This window comes from Lupinus angustifolius, chromosome LG12 (genome assembly GCF_001865875.1).
Source record: "Lupinus angustifolius cultivar Tanjil chromosome LG12, LupAngTanjil_v1.0, whole genome shotgun sequence".
In the NCBI taxonomy this organism is placed as follows: Eukaryota; Viridiplantae; Streptophyta; class Magnoliopsida; order Fabales; family Fabaceae; genus Lupinus; species Lupinus angustifolius.
The window spans coordinates 7132103-7151513 of record NC_032020.1 but is presented as its reverse complement, the minus strand read 5'-3'; the positions used below and the strand labels follow the sequence as shown (position 1 = coordinate 7151513).

General features: G+C 31.5%; 2 protein-coding genes across 3 annotated transcripts; one reads left to right on the top strand and one right to left on the bottom strand.

Annotated features, from left to right (window-relative positions):
- LOC109361688 (sm-like protein LSM5) lies at positions 7597-10579 on the top strand. Of its 2 annotated transcripts, none has more exons than XM_019607208.1 (5): positions 7597-7663; positions 7871-7937; positions 8031-8154; positions 9994-10066; positions 10272-10579. In XM_019607208.1, exons 2-5 carry the CDS (start codon positions 7904-7906, stop codon positions 10302-10304), a joined length of 264 nt encoding a protein of 87 aa, XP_019462753.1. In that variant the 5' UTR covers positions 7597-7663; positions 7871-7903; the 3' UTR covers positions 10305-10579. The 2 variants fall into 2 exon arrangements, with proteins under 2 accessions (XP_019462753.1, XP_019462754.1); XM_019607209.1 differs by having other exon boundaries at positions 7609-7671; positions 7875-7937.
- LOC109362826 (protein REDUCED WALL ACETYLATION 3-like) lies at positions 11736-19036 on the bottom strand. Its single transcript, XM_019608860.1, has 17 exons — positions 18848-19036; positions 18689-18747; positions 17809-17900; positions 17024-17161; positions 16859-16915; positions 16704-16776; positions 15796-15954; positions 15368-15517; positions 15020-15275; positions 14388-14503; positions 14216-14302; positions 13965-14053; positions 13780-13842; positions 13594-13650; positions 12610-12706; positions 12346-12504; positions 11736-12174 (listed from the first exon to the last, which is right to left on the bottom strand). The coding sequence occupies exons 2-17, from the start codon at positions 18719-18721 to the stop codon at positions 12169-12171; spliced, it is 1632 nt and encodes a 543-aa protein (XP_019464405.1). The 5' UTR covers positions 18722-18747; positions 18848-19036; the 3' UTR covers positions 11736-12168.

Sequence of the window (19411 nt, the reverse complement as noted above, 5' to 3'; positions counted from 1 at the left end):
CCCAATTTGGATAATTTGGTCTATAAACAGATTCTGATCTTGAGAGTCGATTACGGATTGGTGAATGTATTAGCACCATGTCCACCCATACTAAAACGGCTCCCTTGCTAATCACATGGACTTTTATACACTTAAAAACTATTTAATAAAATTCAATTGCTGAAACAAAATATTTTATTTTTTATATTTGTGTGTGACAAAAGTTCATCTTGTTCATACGTATCCATAGGTACAATAGGAAATTAAGACTATGTAGTTTTTGTTGAAAATTGGTTGGTGTTGATTTAATTAGAATTTATCCACTTTGAGAAAAGATGAAGCAGCAAAAACTAATATCCACACCACATCAAATACCCACATGTACAAAATCTGTTATTTTATATATTAAATAAATAATCACCATTAGAGCTAAGGAACTGAACTAATCGAGTTAGTAAATTGAACTAAACAGTTCGTGAACTATTATGAACCAAACAAATTTGAGTTGGCGAGCCGAAACAAATAGTCTACAAACTTCAATCCAGAGCTAGAAACATAAAACATAGCTCATTTTGATCTAGAGCCAAGTAAATCCTTATCGACCTTAGCTCTGGTTCGACTCGGTTTGGTTTTAAACTCTAATAACACCCACCAAGCTTTTGTTTGGCACAACTAGTTGATAAGCTAATTGAATACCAAGAATCCAACTAAAGCGTTTATAAGTTATGAGTTAAAAGTTAAGATCATGAAATCATGAAATGCATGCAAAAAAACGATTTCTTATTGATGCATGATATGCATGAAGTTAACTTTTTATCATGTTGCATGAATTGATGCAACCTATAACTTAAAATGATGCATGAAATGCAAGAAACATGTTTGACTATGCATATGTTTGAATGTATAGATGGTGCAAGGATTCAAATATTTTTTATGATGCATGAGATGTGGGAATGCATGTAATTTTATTTTTTCTTGAATGAAAGAGACTGGTAGAAAATGCAATTTACGATATGTACGACTTTGAATGCGTGAGGGTTATGATATATAGGAAGATGTATGACATTTTTATTTTTATTTTTATGATGATGAATGAAGATATGAAAAATGGTTAATGAAATGATACAATCTTTGAATGAAGTTTTTTTATGAATCTACGCATGAATGAATGTATAAATATGGGTATGAATGATGTACTTTTCCTGAATGAATGAATGGTTTTTTTCTCTTTTTGAATAATTTATTTTCGTTTTTTATGAATGTATGAATGAGTGTATCATTTATTTATTTATTATTTTTTGATGAATGTATGCATAAGTGAATGTATGTATGGGTAATGTTTTTATTGTTTAAATTGCATGTATACATGAGTGAATGAATGCTTAATAATTATTTATGCATGAATAAAGTCTAAGTCAATGAATGACTACTTTTTTTTAATACATAATGAATTTTTTTTAGAATGATTGACTTAACGAATAAAATTAGATGAATGTATGATCATTATATTTTTAATTTTTTTTATTGAATGTATGATTTGTTTTTAAAAAATGCATGTATGCATGAATTAATGAATGAGTGTATGACTAATGTATGCATGAAAAATTGAATGAATGAATAAATGCATAAGCGACTTAATGAATATTTCTTTTTTATAATGATGAACGAATGAATAAGTCAATCAATTTTTTATTTTTGAATGTATGATTAAATCAATGAAAGAATTTTTCTTTTTGATTGCATGAATGAATGAATGTGTGATTAATATACTTTTTTTATGAATGTATGAACGTAAAAGTAGATGAATATTTAGATGATGTATTTTTATTTTTTATTTATTTTGAATGCATGAATGAGTAATGATTCGACGAAGGAATAAAAGTTTGAGTTATTTGTATATTGTTTTTATATGAATGAATGCATGAATCATTATTTTTTTGATGCATGAGTGAATGGATGGATATGTGAAATAATAAGAGAATGTATGAATGATTTAATTTTTTTTTTTTTAAAAATACATATATGTATGCATGTATGAATGAATTATTGTTAATGGTAGTTTTTTCTAGTTAGAATATGCATGGATGGAAAGAAAGTTTTTGAATGTATATTTTTTTATATATGTATTTTGAAAAAGAAAGTTTTTGACTGTATATTTTTTTATATATGTATTTTGATGAATGAATAAATGCATGCATAAGTAGTAGATGATGAATTTTCATATATATATATATATATGCATGTATGAATATACGTATAAGTCAATCAATAAAAAATTTGTTTTTAAATGCATAAATCAATCAATGAAGAATTTTATTTTTGAATGCATAAGTCAATCAATAGATACTTTTATTTTTTGAATGCATAAATAAATGGATAAATGAATGAATGTTTGAGCATGTATTTTTTATGAATTCCCCTCAAGGGTGCGATATTTTAATGGTTTTTTATTTTATACAACAAAATTTCAAACAATATGCTACAATACACACATCACAAAATTCACAACAAGTATAACCTCCTAGAATAAAGGTTCTAACATACAATGGACGTCCTTGGCAAGTTCTAGACTCCCTATAAAGGTTCTCATATTGCATCTCTCTCGAATAGAGAAACCCAAAAATTATGATGTTAGAAACAGGAGACCAGCTCGAGCGGCTAACTCATAATAAGAGGTAACAATATGAGTGGTCCACATCACCAACACTTAGAAGCGACAAAGACCGCGACCAGTGAAGCTAGTGTCCCTTCTATCCAAAAAGGTATCACTAATACCCGGGTGTAAGGTATATATGTGTTCCTAAAATGTGTACATTATATATCACATAATAACAAAAACGATACAAACATGCACATCTAATTCATATACGCGACATATAATTAACTAATTAAACATGCAATTCATACAATTAAGAATTAAGCTGCAATTTATACAATTAATAATTAAGGGTGTAACAAATATTTCTACATACAATTAATAATTAAGCATATAATTTATAATTATACATATAATTAATAATTAAGCATGCAATTATTGGAAATTAACTAATCAACAAAATAAAAATAAAATAATAATAATGGTAAATAAACAATCGCATTTTTTATTGATTATGGGCCGGACTCTCTCAAAAAAATCCCCAGCAGAGTCGCCAGCTGTCGCGCCCCGATTTTCGGCTGCAGGATTTTGTTTAGAGTTGCCACTACATTTTATAGTAAAAATGTAGAAAAATCTTTTAAGCCCAATTACCTTGGGCTTTTGGGTTTTTGATATCCAGGTTCGTGAGTCGGTTACAAGGTAGGGAAGGTATTAGCACCCTACCCGCCCGCCTTAAGCGGTACCCTTCATTAAAATATATGACATTATTATTATTATTATTATTATTGAGATTAATTAGTTACTTATTAAAAAATTATTTATTTTTATTATTGAGCCTGACAATATTGACTTTGGTCCTACGTACCCCTATTAAGGGGATCAAGGCTTACGTAGTTCTTTAAGTAGAAAATGGTTTATTGGTTGGATGTATTTTAATTAAAGCAAATATATTTTTTAGTCAAAAATATATATATATTGCGAGTTTTATTTATTATAAAAAGGGTATTTTATTTTGTTATTTTAAAAATGGAATAAATTGATTTTGAGATTTAATCGATTGAAAAGAAGCGGCGTAGCGCGACCTTTCGAAGATGATCTGAGAAGAAAGAGGCATCCAGGGCGACCTTCTCTCCATCTTTGATTAAATCCCAAAATTAATTTATTATTATTTTTTTTGAAAATCTTATTTGTCATGTTTTATCTAAAAAGTGTTAAAAAACAATTTATTAGTATATCCAGGTTATTTCTAGAAAATGACTTTAATTAGAAAAGTTTGATTAATAAATGAATATATAAAAAAAATGATTTTTTATTGGTTTTGCAAATTTTTCCATGTTTAGACACATTTTATTAATTCAAATAAATTTTATCAATAACCATTTTCACACTTGGTCCATTATTTAATATCGATATTATTTAAAGATTTGTAAACAAGACAAAATAATGAAAACCAATTGCAATGCACAATGATGAAATTGAAAGATTTACTAAAATAATAATGATTCATTTTTTATGCATGATGTTGTTCATATAATTATAAATTTACTTTAATAACATTCATTTTATTTAACATCCATACAATTATATTCTATTTAAAAAAATATATTTTTTTGCAAAAATAGTGCCAAATAGATGTACTTACCAATTAATAACGCACCTGGCAACAAAAGAAATAAAATTTAATGCTTTGCTGAGGGCTGGATCCTGTGTGGAAAAGCTGGAACAAAGGAGACACGTGGCAGGATCTGATTGGCTGGGACCAGAGTGATAGGCAAGCCAAGACACGTGTCAGGATGTGGCTGGCTGACCAGGGAGGGCTCACGGTGCGTATCGTGGATCTGCACGCTGCAGATTCTTTGCTCCCACAGAGAACAGGATTCAGTGTGGACGGTTGCAGTGAAACCGAGCCACCTTTCGCGTTCTGATTGGCTGAAGGAAAAGTCAACGTAAGGAGGGAAAAAGTAATCAAATCAAAAGGCTGTGGCTTGAGGGATGAAGGGTTGCACAGCGTGAAGTGTACTCGCTGTTGCACTGGATAGTGGCTTATGGGAAATATGAATAGTAACGTATGGCAGTGTTTTCCTAGGGTTTTTCAGTGTTCTACTTTTATGTTCACTATAGGCTCTATTTATAGCGAACTTTCAACCACCGAATCCTAACATTTAGGTTAACAAAATTTCGAATTCAAATAAATTTAATCTCTTAATTTTAGGGATCTTAACAGACTGGTTTGACTATATCTTTTCATATTATTTAAATAATTTTCTGTTATTCCTTTTTCAAATTTAAATTAGGTTGTTAGTATATTTAATTATTTAACTTATTTAAATTATTTCGAAAATTTTATAAAAACATGGACAAAAATAAATTTAATTATTTCCTATACATTAAAAATTTCGAAAAATTAAAATAAATAAAAAAAACGTTTTTTTAAATTTAAATTAGTTTTGAAAATTTTGGTCAACCTAACCACTTGAAATCAATATTAATTTATCATTATTTTGAATTTTCAGTTAACCTAATCACTTGGATTTAGGAACTTCATTTGTTTATTATTTTTCGAATTTATAGTTAACCTAATCATTAGATTTAGGAACTTGATTTTGTTTTGTTTTCTTATATTTAGAAAATTTCGAAAATAATTATAAAAAATTCATAAAAATATTTTAATTATTTTTATTCATCAAATATTAAAATTTTAGAAAATATCAAAATACATAAAATGATTTTTTTGGGCTTTTTCTGGGCCGGACAAAATTGGGTGTTCACATGTATATATCACTATTGTGAGAATCCGATGTGACCAACCAATCTCACCACTTGATCGCTAAACAAATTTGAAAATAATCTAATTTGTAGTCTTAGTTGAATGAGAGTTGTACTATTTTGAATCGAGGAAATTTTAGTATGACCGTGTTAAACTTTATTAAACCGGAATAATCTAGGAAATAAACCGAATTGTTCACTTAAAATTTTGAAGAACAGAATACTACTCTAATTTTTTGTATTACTTCGGTCCCAAAAAAGATGGAGAGATGTTACTTCAATATAATTATACATATATTATGATTTATATAACATTTTACATTTATATATAATTATATATTGATAGATAAAAATTATTAATGATATATGAAATCACTTAGTTCGATCAGACAGTTTAACCATCTAAACCTAATATAGAACCTCTTCGAGTCTTATGTTCGATTCGAGTTTCAAAATATTGGTATATATATAAATTTGATTTTAAAGATTTGAAGAAAAAAATGCAACTTAGTCTTCAAGATTTCAATTTAGAGTCATTTCTGGGTGTATTATCTCAAAATTTGTCATGATATTTTATTTGGTCCCAATTTGAAATATTTAAACAATGAATTGTATTTTTCAAATTGACCAAAATTGTTTATTAAATATCTTGAGGAATAATGATGCTCATCCTAAAATATATTTATACTCTACAAACCTTTTCATGCTAAAGAAAAGAAAGCCAAAATTATCTAATTTTTAAATAGCTCTAATATTTTTTTTATTTCAAATAAACCCAAAATGTTTTTAATGTGTGATAGATAAATTATTTTCTTTAAACGATATCATAACATCATTGAAAACCATACGTCTACATTTGTATAGTTGTATTAAGTAAAGAATTTATGTTTTCAAAGTTGAAAGTTTATAAAACTTATTTTAAATAAAGAGTAAGGACACTCTATTTTGTGTATACCATTTTCATCTTAAAATTTGAAAAAATTAAAATAGTCCCTAAAAAATATGGGTTCGACTAACTTGTAAACCGTAAGTTACTTCGCATCCAAGCAAACTCTTTGGACAACCGTTGAATAAAAAGAGCATTAATCTAAGTCGTTAAATTTGTCTATGGTTATCCCTAGCATGTAAAAGTTGGTATGGTATAAGACGACTTCAATATAGTACAAAATTCAGTTCAGTAGGTGACACATTTTGAAGTTGTTGAAGTCGTTTTCATGCAAAACGACTTCTAACCTTTGATGAAGTCATTTTGGACTAATATGATATCTATGGTTGAAGTTGTGATCACATGAACCGACTTCATAATTGAAGTCATTATTAGACAAAACGACTTTAGAAAATAACAAAAGTCGTTATTATTCAATAAAAGCTACTTAATTATCAAGAAGAACTTGGGTTCAACTCCTTCCTTGTTCATATTTTCATATTTTTCATTTGAGTTAATATCAGCTACTAAATTGTAAGCCAAATAAAATAGAGCATACTGTATTTCATTATGTAGATAGTAGTTGAAATTTCTAGGAGGTGAGTTCGATCCCTTCCTCCTTCAGAGTATATATTGTTAATTTACTAATAATAACTATTAGTTATAGAGTAAGATTTTTTGAAAAATGGAAAAAAATGTGCAAAATGAAAGGAGTTGAACCCAAGTTCTCATTGATACTTAATTTTCCTTTTACTAAATTAGCTGCAACGAAATTTGCTATTTCTTAAAGTCGTTTTATATGATAATGACTTCTAGAAGTCGTTTTCTTTGATAACGACTTCATGATCATGAAGTCATGTCCTATGATAACGACTTCAATTATGAAGTGGTTTTTGCTTAACCCAAATTTACCTTTACCAAAAGTTGTATTCCACCATCAAGACTTCTAAAACATGTACAAAATAATAACTGATAACCAAATTTTTTCATCTAAAAATTATTAAGCAGTTCACTTTAAAACAAACTAATATGCAGTTCGCCTATTAAGTTTGTCCAAAAAAATATTAAATATGACACAAATTAATTACTTCTAATATTTTTGTAACCCTAATAAAGATTATTTAACTCACATTTTTAATCTTTTGGTAAAAGTTTAAAATTTTACTTTTTCCAATATTAAAATGTTACACCCAAAAATTTACAAAACCAAATTAGCTCTGGACTCTTTAAAATATTCTGGGACCTGAAAAAAAACATATCACCAATGAAGTCTTTAAAAAAAACATTAAAATGGTAACAAAAAAAATTAAAATAAAATTGCCGGTGCCACTAGGGCATGCTTCTCTGTGTTTTTATTCCATAATATTTTTGATTCGCTGTTATTGCAACTCAAACTCAGTCACAGGTTCTCTCTAACTTTCCCTGCTTCCATTTTACACATCAATCTCAATCTCACCTTTCATTCATTCTTAATTTATTCAACCCACTCTTGTTATAACCGCCACGTTTCAATCCTCTTAACCTAAAGTTTATTTTTTTCATAACATTTATTTGGGATAATAAATTTCCGAACTTTTTACAATCTGATATATTCTGAACCCTTTACAGGTTTTGGGAAAATTAGCAATTTATTTTCCATGGCTAATAACCCATCACAGCTTCTTCCATCAGGTTTGTACTCTTTTAAGTTTTAATTTCATTTTGTAATGTAGTATCGAAATGTGTTTGATAAGAGAATTATTGTGTTGTGTTGGGAATATGCAGAATTGATTGACCGATGTATAGGTTCAAAAATATGGGTGATAATGAAAGGTGACAAGGAACTTGTTGGTACTCTTAAAGGATTTGATGTGTATGTCAACATGGTCCTTGAAGATGTTACTGAATAGTGAGTTCTGCAATGCCACTTTTTTAGTTTTTATTTATTTTTCCTTATGTTAGATTATTGGGTTTTGTGTATATTTCATTGCTTCTTTTTAAAACATGTGTTGTTTCTAATAAGCACAGGCATACCATTTTGTTGCTGTGTCATGTTTCTGATACATGTCAAACACAGATACTTGTATGATACATGATGGCGTGCATCTAATTTAAAAATTACGTTTTCAGTTTTGACATGACTATGATGATACTATGAATTATGATATTCTTCCTTAAAATCTATCCGTGTCCGACAATGTTGAGAGTTTGGTGTGTGCTGTGTTCATGTAACTTGTGAGTGGTTGTGTTTCATGGGATTGTTGACGGGGATGATTATAGAATGGAACAGAAGATGGTCTCTCAGTTTCAAGCTTTAGGTAGGGAATACATTAGGTTTTAGTCAACAGAAGACTCCTTTCGATTGGTGGATGATTTGATTAAACTTTGAACGAAGTAATTGTTTTATGCATCAGTTTAGTGCCCCCAAGTGTTTTAAATATCCTTTGAACTAGAGTTGTTATATGACCTTATCTTACAGTTGATTTATCTAGCCCTTCTTTGAATTTGGTATGATGTTGGAGCAGTAATAATGCTGATCTTAAAAGAGTTGTGTCTCCATTTGTCATGTCATGTGTCCTTCCTGAAGGCAATAGTTCAGACATCTATATCGTTATGAAATTATTTAGAAATTTAAAAGCTGCAATTACAATGACTTAACCACTGTTTCTTCTTACTTCAGCGGTAGTGACACACTTCATCTGCCCACTGTAACAAACTTGGTTATTTTGATTTTTGATTTCCCCTGTTTTTCCTCACTCTTAATTTGTTCTCTCTTTTGACACACTTTGCAATTATTCATTATTGTTTAAACTTTTTATTTGGTTGTCTTTTGTTCTGCTTCTGCATTGTACTTACTCATTCTAACGGCGTCCAAGTCAGGCTTTGTTTGAGTAGGGGAAGGAGCCACAGATAGTACTAGATATTGAAATATGTGGGTTTTAAATTTAATGGCTGCATGTTTATAAATTATTTACATGAACACATCTTTGTACTCCATTTCATTATCCATAATTTATTCCATAGTAACAGGTGTAAGAATATATCTGTGTGCATTAGTTCTCAATGATTTGAAAGTTATATTTTCTCTGAAAGTCTGAAGCCAATTTGGATATGAAGTGCTCATCTTTACACTGGTTTATGTTGTCTTTTTGCCATCAGTGGCTTTCTCTGTCTAGCATGATCAGTTTGTTATACCGATATGATTTTCCCTTCGTGTTCAGCCATGCTTCCTTTTCTTAGCTAGTTGGAGGTTTGCATAGCAATTAACAGATAAACAGGTTTAATAAATTCTTGGCAAAATTGAATTAGATACACCCTAACTTCTTCCGCTCGAAAGAAACGGCTGAAGAATAATTTCTTAAATCATGTTTCCTGAAGTCCCTTCAATTAATAATTGAGCTCTTTTACTTTCTCAGTTTCTTATGTTCTTGCATTTGAGTTTCTTGTGGAGCATACAAATCCTTATGGATTTAGCTTTCCCAATGGGTTCTTTCTTTTCAGTTTAAGAAGTTTTAAATTCTCAGGGGTAAATTTTTTTGTAAGATAACTATGGAATTTCTGCTTATCAGCTTAATTGTTTGAAACTTTATTGACACATAAGCTTCTTCATTACTATGACTTTTATGTCCTTTGATTTATATTAAGATTACATTCTCTCTGATTTGTATGCTATGCTCGTGCGTGCATGCATGCACACGGATACGTTTTGGCCACCTGATAAGTTTTTGGTGTTATATTCATTAAACAGTGAGATCACTGCTGAAGGGAGAAGGATAACAAAGCTGGATCAAATTTTACTCAATGGAAACAACATTGCCATTGTAAGTCTCATTGTTTTTCATTTACCTACAGTATTTAATTCTGCGTCACTTTTGAAAACATTGACAATAATCTCATTATCATTTAGTTGTTTATCTGCACCACTAAGTGGGAACCTCGTGCAATGGCCCGCTCTTCATCATTTAGTTGTTTATCTTCACCACACTTTGTGCATACTAACACGAACAATTATCTGGTTTCACGCAGTTGGTCCCCGGTGGTTCACCCGATCCCGAATGAGTAGTGCTACTTGGACTTGGTTACCTTTTACTTTTCTCAGGTGCCGTGCTAGGTCCACAATTCCTCTATTTTAATGAGTACTCTGAGGCCAGCTAGGTTTTTTTCTTCTATCAGTCTGTTTTTAGGATACATGCTTGTAATGTGATGCCTACAAAGCTACAACTTTATGATCATGGTGAGTTATGGATTTTCAGTGTAATAGACAAGTAATGCTACTGATTATAACAATTATAATTGTATGCTTTTATATTCCTTTGATGATTCTACTTTCATTACTATCACTTGACACTTGCTGTGAACTCATAACTTAAGCATTTTCACTTGGCCCTTCTTTTTGATATATAGTAATTTAAGGGAATGTTAATCAGCATCACACTATATTATAGTTGCTGTGAAGTGAACCTTCTGTTTCCATTGCTAGCGTGGATGACAACTTTAATATTTGTCTCCATATACTCAAACCCACATCTATTAACGTAACAAACTCAACAATCTTTATCACCAGTATCACTCTCTGTGCCACGTATCTATATTTGGAAAATAATGATGAATATGGTGAGTAAAATTTATATGCATATTTGTTTAACGTATAGAAAGAATACTAGTTATTTTTATTATGAGTATTTCCCGTTCGTTTATACGTATGATAAGGTTTACCAATAGAAGAAATTCACATGAGAACTTGAAAGATCCTAACATCAAATGCTTTACCAAAATTATGCAAAATCTAAACTTAATCATATGCTCAACTCTTTTAATAGGGGTGGATACTCACTCCTCAGGCTCAACAAACAACACAACAAGCAGAACATTAGTTGTGTAGTGATAATATACTATGACCAAAATGATATTATCAAGTGTCAAGCCCTCTGGCATAAAAAAACAAGGAATTTTGTTCTTAATATAGGATGGGTTAATCATTGATGTAAGAATATTGATTACGTGTTTAAAAATAAAGAATGCACTAAAAATGTTTTATAGTTGAAAATTCAAATATTACACTGCCACAAATTAGCATGATCCTTTTTTATATTTGTAGCATGTAATATAATTGCCATGTAACAAATTATGGGTCTCGCACCTATTAATTATATTGCTATGGTGCATGCTGTCTAAAGAAACATGCTGTTGTCACAAAGAAATACTCTGCGGAAGCAGTAAAAACTAAGAAAAAGTTGCTTATATATTTTGGTGTTTATAATTTTTGCCAACTCCTTAGTTAAATCCTAAATCCATCATGTCATTTCAGTATTGATGTTTTAACTGAATGCCACCTTATCAATCGTCTATATTCTTTCATTCAAGCAACATTTCAGCATTCTGTCTACTTATTTACTTATGTTGGTGGTTTGGTTTCTATAGGCTGCTAAAGTGGTAGGTATTATCAGCTATCAAAAGATAAGAACACTGCTTGCACTTATAACCCTTGTAAATAAACTATTATTACATTTATATGACACCAACATGTTCCTACTAAAATTGTCAAGAACTAATGAATATACATATATTTTCGTTGTCCTTTTACAGATGTAACTAGTTAAAAAAATGACAACAGAAATTGAACAGGTAATGAATCTTGAATTTCTTCAATGCCAAGACATAGGATTTGTAACATGACCCCCTACCCTTTTCTGTACTAGCACAAATGAATTGGTTTAAATTCTTGTGGGGTTGATCCCCACCCCCCCTATTCGTCTGTTAACCTTCAACAGCAATGCTTATATCCGATGCAGTGATTAAGGATGCTACGCCATGCTACTATAGGAAACCGTGCTCCAAAAATGAGATCCCACATTTATATGTATCCTTATTTTAATCATTCCGCACAGCCAATCAAAAGGGATCTGTCTATGTGTCTTGAATTTCAAGCCTGCCAGTGTTGAAGGAGTTTACAATTATTTCATACATTTAAGAAAATTAAAAGGCATTCCCTTCCCCCTTTTCTGCTCTATACAAATATTAGAAAGGTTCACTACATATTTCATTGTCCTTCACCATGATTCACCACTATAAATCCTTTATGTTGCAAAAAGTGGCTTACCGCTGAATGTGGAATCTGAAGCAGAACAAGTGCAATGCAATACAGAGAGACGGAAATAGCAGCCCCAGCAATAAAATTATGCAACAGCCGCCTATTGTCTTTTGCGGGTATGAACACGGACTTGAGCGTATTTGTTAACTCAAAGAGCCGATGAGATACCTGCAAAAGCATGTGAAGTGCAAAACTTAGTATAATGGCTCTCTTGAGACTTGAAGAAAAATAACAAGTTCAAATTTAGAAAGGAGGGAAATAAAACGTCCATACCAAGATGTATATAGCAGTTGTAAGCATGAAGTTTAGCATTGGATATTCCGGGATAAGTGAAAGAAGCCACTTGGGCTGTCCGTTTGGCATGTTAGATCTGTATTGCAGATAGGAAATTCTTAAGCAGGGGCAGAGCTGGAGTTTATTACAGGAGGCCAAAAAGTACTAGCTTAGCATTTGGAGTACACATTTCCAGAAAAAAAATCATGTAAACTTTCCAATTGAATTTTTGGGGTTGGCCATAGCCCCTCTCAAAATGCATCACCCTCCGTCTCTGTATTTGAGTATATAACTAGCTAAAAGTTCTTTATTTTAAAGTTTTGTTCCATTGTTATTTACCCAGATGTTCCTGATTCAATATACAAAGATTTATAGAAACAACCAAGTCGCAACAATTTAGCATAAAAGGGTAACATCCACAATGAAAAGTTTTTCCACACATGGCAATCTGAGATTTTCTAGTCTCTCAAGCATGGCCGACCACAGCCACTACTGAAAACAAGTTAATGATCTAGAAATCTCACCAAATTAGCTGAGCACTAATGGCCTGATTGATCACTTAACATCATAAAATTTCCAATTCATTGATTTCTATGGAAAAGATAATGTGAGAATTGCCTCTCTAATGTTGAGAGTCACCCCATCCTCTTTAGATCCAAACCTAAATATTATTCACATAACTATAAAACCCTGAACAAAGGAGATTCTAGGCTGAAGATATAGACATATTTGTTTCACTACATGAATAAATATCCATTTGAGGCACATATCCCATCAGACTAAAACAACTCTTGCAGAAGTGTAAGTTACTGGTTTACTGTATATTTGCCTCACATAGGCCCTCTTAATGTAATATCACAGGCATAAAACATTGGGACAAGGGCTGGTCATCCAAATGAAAAGAATGTTCACACCCACTCACATGATTATAACATGAAGCCAAATGAATAGTGAAAGAGTAAGTTGATCAATATGCTTACACACCTCAACCAAATGTGGAACTGTGAAATGTATGTCTCCAAAGTAATCTTGCCAAGCCACCTGATAATGCACAAAGAATAGAGAAAAATAAGAAACGAAAAGTAGTACAAACATAGGTATCAAGGAATAAAAGGAAAATATTCCAAAACCAACCAACATGGAACTTAAATAAAGGTATGGAACACGTACGCAAAGAGAGTCAGAGAGAAATTCCGAAACTGCTGAGTGAAATTCCTCAAGCAAATGTAAACACTGGACAATAATAGCATTAAAAAACAATGGACAACACAATTCCTCTCTTTAAAATTTAAAAGAAGGAAACACAGAAAAGTGAAAGAACCACAAAAGGGAAAAGATAAATTGATAATACTCACGTAATTGGAATCCATGAGGTGTATGGGTGGAGCTTATTGTATGAAACTTTGTCCAGCTTGTATATGTATTCAAACCACAAATACCCAACCTAGAAAAAAATGATAACAATAAGTCATCCTTGCTTACCCTTTTTGGTCAAGATCAAAGGAATTGCAGTAATAATATGAAAAGATGTGGTAGAGAAAAACATGAATAATCTAAGATTCGATGCAATTAGTCTTATGGTAAGAGTGTAAGACATGAAACTTACAAATAAAGTAATTGAAACAATGATTGTTTTGATTGTTACTTTCCTCTTGGTTTCACACTCCTCCAATTTTTCCATCCATTTCTCCACCTGAGAAAGTAAAACATTTCAAATTTAAAATAGTATATCATGATAATGCCCAATACTCGCCACACAAACTAGTATACAAGATTACATTGGGATGAAAGTAGGCGTAAATCATTCCAATTATCCATATGTAGCGATCAAGGCCAGATCTGAAATGCCACTCATGCATTCGAGGGAGATCAGGTTTTGCAGGATCGGTATAACCTGCCATATAAAGATTATTATTATGCTTTGGCAGTGAAAAGTGTATAACCTTATATTTGTTATATTAGCAAACCAACTTGAAACTTGCACACTAAATATAAATGCATGCAAATTGAAAGAGCTTCTCGACAAATGTGTATGTGTGTTTGTGTGTGTCATTTCTGTTACCATTTTAGCAATAACTGCTATCAACAAGAAGAGGAGACCCTCCATGATCTGAGGAAATAAAATTGTTCATTCCAAAGCCTGCTATAGTATTATAAAGGGAAAACAAACATCAAGACTGCAACTCAGTAGAGTGAAGACAGCTGGCAATATCGGTTTTATGACTTGCTAAAAAAGTCACAGCTAAACAAACATAAAAGAAAAAGAAAGGCCAAGTGCAAGAGAGTTTGTTTCCAAGATTTGAACTTGTGACCTCATATCAAGTAAGAACCTTACTATTGCACCAAGCTCACTCCCAGCTAATAACCAAAGTTTAAAAAATAACAGAAAAGTCCAAGGTATATGACTAACCCAAAAAGAATGCAAACGGACTCCAGGCTATGTCAAAGAATCCAGGGATTTCCCAAATCAAGATCACCACAAGAAAGCATGCCAGAATCTTCACAGCTATCACCGAACTGTTATCATTGTACTTGTAATATATACCCAATGCTCCATATACCATCAAAGTGAAAAGCGTATGCATTGGACATATATAATAAAGCATATAGTCATTGTTAAGTACAATACAGCAGAAGGCTACAAAAAAATTAAGCCGCCACATCATCTGCAAGGCAGTTTATTAAGTTGCAGGTTAAGGATAGACTCTACAATGAAAAATAGTAAAATAAAAATGCTTAGTTAAGAATTCTAGATAACCTGAGCAAATCGTCCGAGGCTAAAATCTTTTCTGACATAATAATAGGAGAAGTTACCAAATCCAGTCATCCAAACATATGCAGCAATAAACATACGTATGGCATTGTATATCTCCGTTGCAGCAAAATAATGATACATTAGAAAAAGGACCTGAACAAATGGAAAAGAATCGTGAAAAAAGAATTAAAATGAACCTGACAAATTAAAAAAAAATCAAAAGAATAGTTTTTGATGAATTATGGCATTTTGGAAACAATATGATCTATGCTACATCTGATTTGAGTGTCATTTCAATAACTAAAAGCCTTAATTTCCAACACATGTCATCAAATAGTTGGTGTTCTAGAGTTTCTTCCTAACATCTCTACGATATAAATTATATTCCATGTACTAAAAAAGTGATTACAAAATGAGACATCAGTACTCACTTGCATCCATCCTTTCCATTCCTCTGTTTGATGTCGATTAAGGTAAAGTATGCTTCTCCCAGAAAATGCTGATGAATCATTATGTTTCTTCAAAGAAGTCATGGCTGATACTATAATCAGAAGAATGTAGAGGAAGATGAAAAGATCCCGACTATAATTCTGTCAAAAGAAGAAAAAATGAAAAGCAGCTACAAAAAAATTACAAATGGCAATAATTTGGATCACATAATGATTTAAATAATAACTGCTCATTAACAAATATATCTTTAAACCCAGTGTATATATGTATTTCCAATGTTCACATTATATATCTAACCAAGCCCGACAAGTTATCATTAATTGAACAAAAACTTTTTGCAAAAAGGTGATTGCATTACGAAGCTGTAAATTGTAAACTAAGCTACTACAAGGTGAAAGTTATAATCAAGGTGAAACACTTCAAAAGATATGCCTTCCCAAGTCAAGCCTCTATGACAGTATGTCTCACTAAGCCCAATGAAAACACATTGATTGAATGAAAAATTGTCGCATAAAATTGTATTTGGCTAAGAAGTGATTTAATTGCGATCTAAGGTACGTGTAAAAGAGTACAAATTGAAAAATTAAAACCAAGGTGATTTTTTTTACAAGACAGCATCCTTTTATAGTAGTCTGTTATGTGTGAGATTAGTTTATAGGCTTTCATAGACACAAATATCAAAAGGGATATCATTTACTTATACATAATTTTAAATAAAATTAAAAAAATCAAACATCACAAGTTTACAACAATAAGAAAGAAGCAAATAAAAATGGAAAAGTCATAGAAGAAAAAGTTTCCTACCTTTGATTTATAATAATAGTATCATACATCAAGTTGCAGCCACAAAAGAAAAAACGTGAAAAAATAATAAGTAATATACAAATACCTTCTTGGAATCTCCCAATAAGTTGCTCCGATCACAAATATAGAAATAAAATAGAATCAGCCCAAACTCAGCCCTATAAAAAAGCGTAAAATACACTTTCAAAATTCTGTACTGTAACATGTAATGTTTGAATAATTTACAGAACAATGACATACATTGCCCTCAAAGTTGCTCGATTTTCTAGCAAGAAAGAGTCGTCCATAGTCAAAAACCTAGACAAAACAAGAACAAATGTAAGGATCTCAAAAGATAAACTGATAAAAGTAAAAAACTGCAAAGAACCTAATGACTTTGTAAGTTTGTATATTGTAGAAAATGACCTAATCAAATTTAATTTGACCGACGATGCATGGAATTTAGCTGATCCTGTTTTCGTAAGCCCTGCTTCCAGCAAAATGGCCCGATCATCTTCCTTAATTGCATCATTCCCCAACTCATCAAGACTAATATCTGAATGACTGCAGTTCACAAAGAATTCATTAAGCATTGGAAATAAATCTGCAATGCAAACATATCTTCTGTACAAGTGGTGTAACAGTGTTTATGTTCAATACTTTTTTCTGATACCACATTATTATTCTAGTTTTAGCAATTTTGATTTCATGATACATGCAGTTTAATGCCCACATGAACATAAAGTGCTCATGTCTGTTAGGTCCATTAACACCGAAGTCCAAACTGTTCAAAGCAATAGTGGCAGCATCTGGTTGTTCATTACATTAAATCTTAATCTCCATTTATGCTAAATATAACAATATGAAGTATCCATTTACTGATTGCCAATTGGAGTATAATTAAGTGCTTAGGATAAAGGCCCCAGTGCAGTGTTAGATGTGGAAGTAAAGTGGGTTTTGTAGACTTCATAATTAAATGGCACTACTTCATTTCTGAATCACAGTCAACAAGATTTCTATGCATAGTACCATAGTTATCTACAGCATAATGGTCACCTTCTTAAACCATGTCTATTCCATACCAAAAGCAACAGCCAAATCGCAGAGAGGAAACATGTCCTTGATCTCTATTGTACCATTAAACATTCACATGTAATAAAATCCAATTAAGTTGAAGTCAATAATTTTCCATGGCAGTGTAAGAAACATACACTTTAGGAGGGGATGAGGTTCTCTTGTACTCTAAGTACTCTGAATATATCCATGTAACAAAAACTGGAATAATACCCAGCAAGAAAGACACCTGGAAGCATAATAAGCAAAGGTCCATCAGAAAATTGTCTAACACATCTCAAACATTAGCATAAATATTATAATTCACTCAAAAAATCAAAGCAGGAAAAGAAGCCCATCACATTATTTAGTCACAAATCTTAAAGTGTCCTTCAATGAACATCATTTGAACAAACAGAAGATTCTCATGTAACTTTCTCCAAATTAATTAGACAACATAAAAGCTGACATGCATGATATACTTTACAAATTATATTGCCATTCAGGTTATAATCCAAAATGGTTTTCCCCAAACGTATACAGGCTTTGTATATTATTCGAGATCTAGGAAGCAGAAATACTGATGTAAAAAAACAAAAAGTAATTTTAAGACATAGATTTAAAGTACCTAAACGGTATCTAACTATCAAGTATCCACTATCCGATACAGCAACCACTTCAAAGTATCGGCCCTTCATAGTATAAGATCATATTAAAATAAAAACCTTGCACATATATGTGTGATAACATACCATTATCATGATTCATGACCCATGGAAGATTTAGCTGATTTCAACTTACATACATACACATCCTAATTAAATTACAGTTATGCCATTAAACCATTTGTTCAACCCCAAGCAACAGTGTTCTCTTTCAAAATTCACTACACTACAAGAATCATATGCAAACAACACAACACAACACAAATGCAGATCACAAAAATCACCACTAACAATACAGAACTGCCACCACCACTAACATTCAAACACGAAATTTCACTAGCGAATCGAACAATCAAAGTGTTGTTACACAAACCTGCCCCGGCGTGATTGGCCCCGAATCAACCATCTTCGATACCAAGAACAAGCTCCAATCTGAAAAATCGAAGAGATAGAGAGATAAATGATTGAAATGAGCGAAGAAGAACAATGCGGATTGGAAATGAAGAGAATCGAAATGTGATAGAAGATATACCGAAGATGAAGAAGAAATGAAGATGAGAGAGGGGTTAGAGTGTGATCATAAATAGAAGAGAGAAAAACCCTAGAGAGAGAGTGAGATCTGAAGAGTTTGCTTGAAGAAAAGATAAAATGTCGGAGGAGGTGTCTCTCTCGGTGGTTGAAGAACACTTGTGAAGAAGAAGCCAATTTTGCTTTTCATATATCAATATGAGATTTTAGATCAGATCACAGTAATATACATTCATTTTTAGATACATTATCTCACTCTCATTTTCACCTCAAATTAGTCTAGATATGGCAAAACAGACCGCATGCGCGAGCTACATAGCCCGCATTTTTGTGTGGACAAGATATACAAATTTTGCCTATTTGCCTGTTTCGTTCGGCTCGTTTTGCCTGCTAAGTTTGCAGGCATTTCCATTGGGCACGTGGGCGGCCCATAAACATAAGTTAAAGAAAAAGTAAGAAAATTTTAGATAAGTAATGATGTGATGTAATTTTTAATCCTTACAAAATTGTAATAATGTGATTTGTTAAACTTCATATAAAATATCAAAAAATTTGTTACATTTTTATC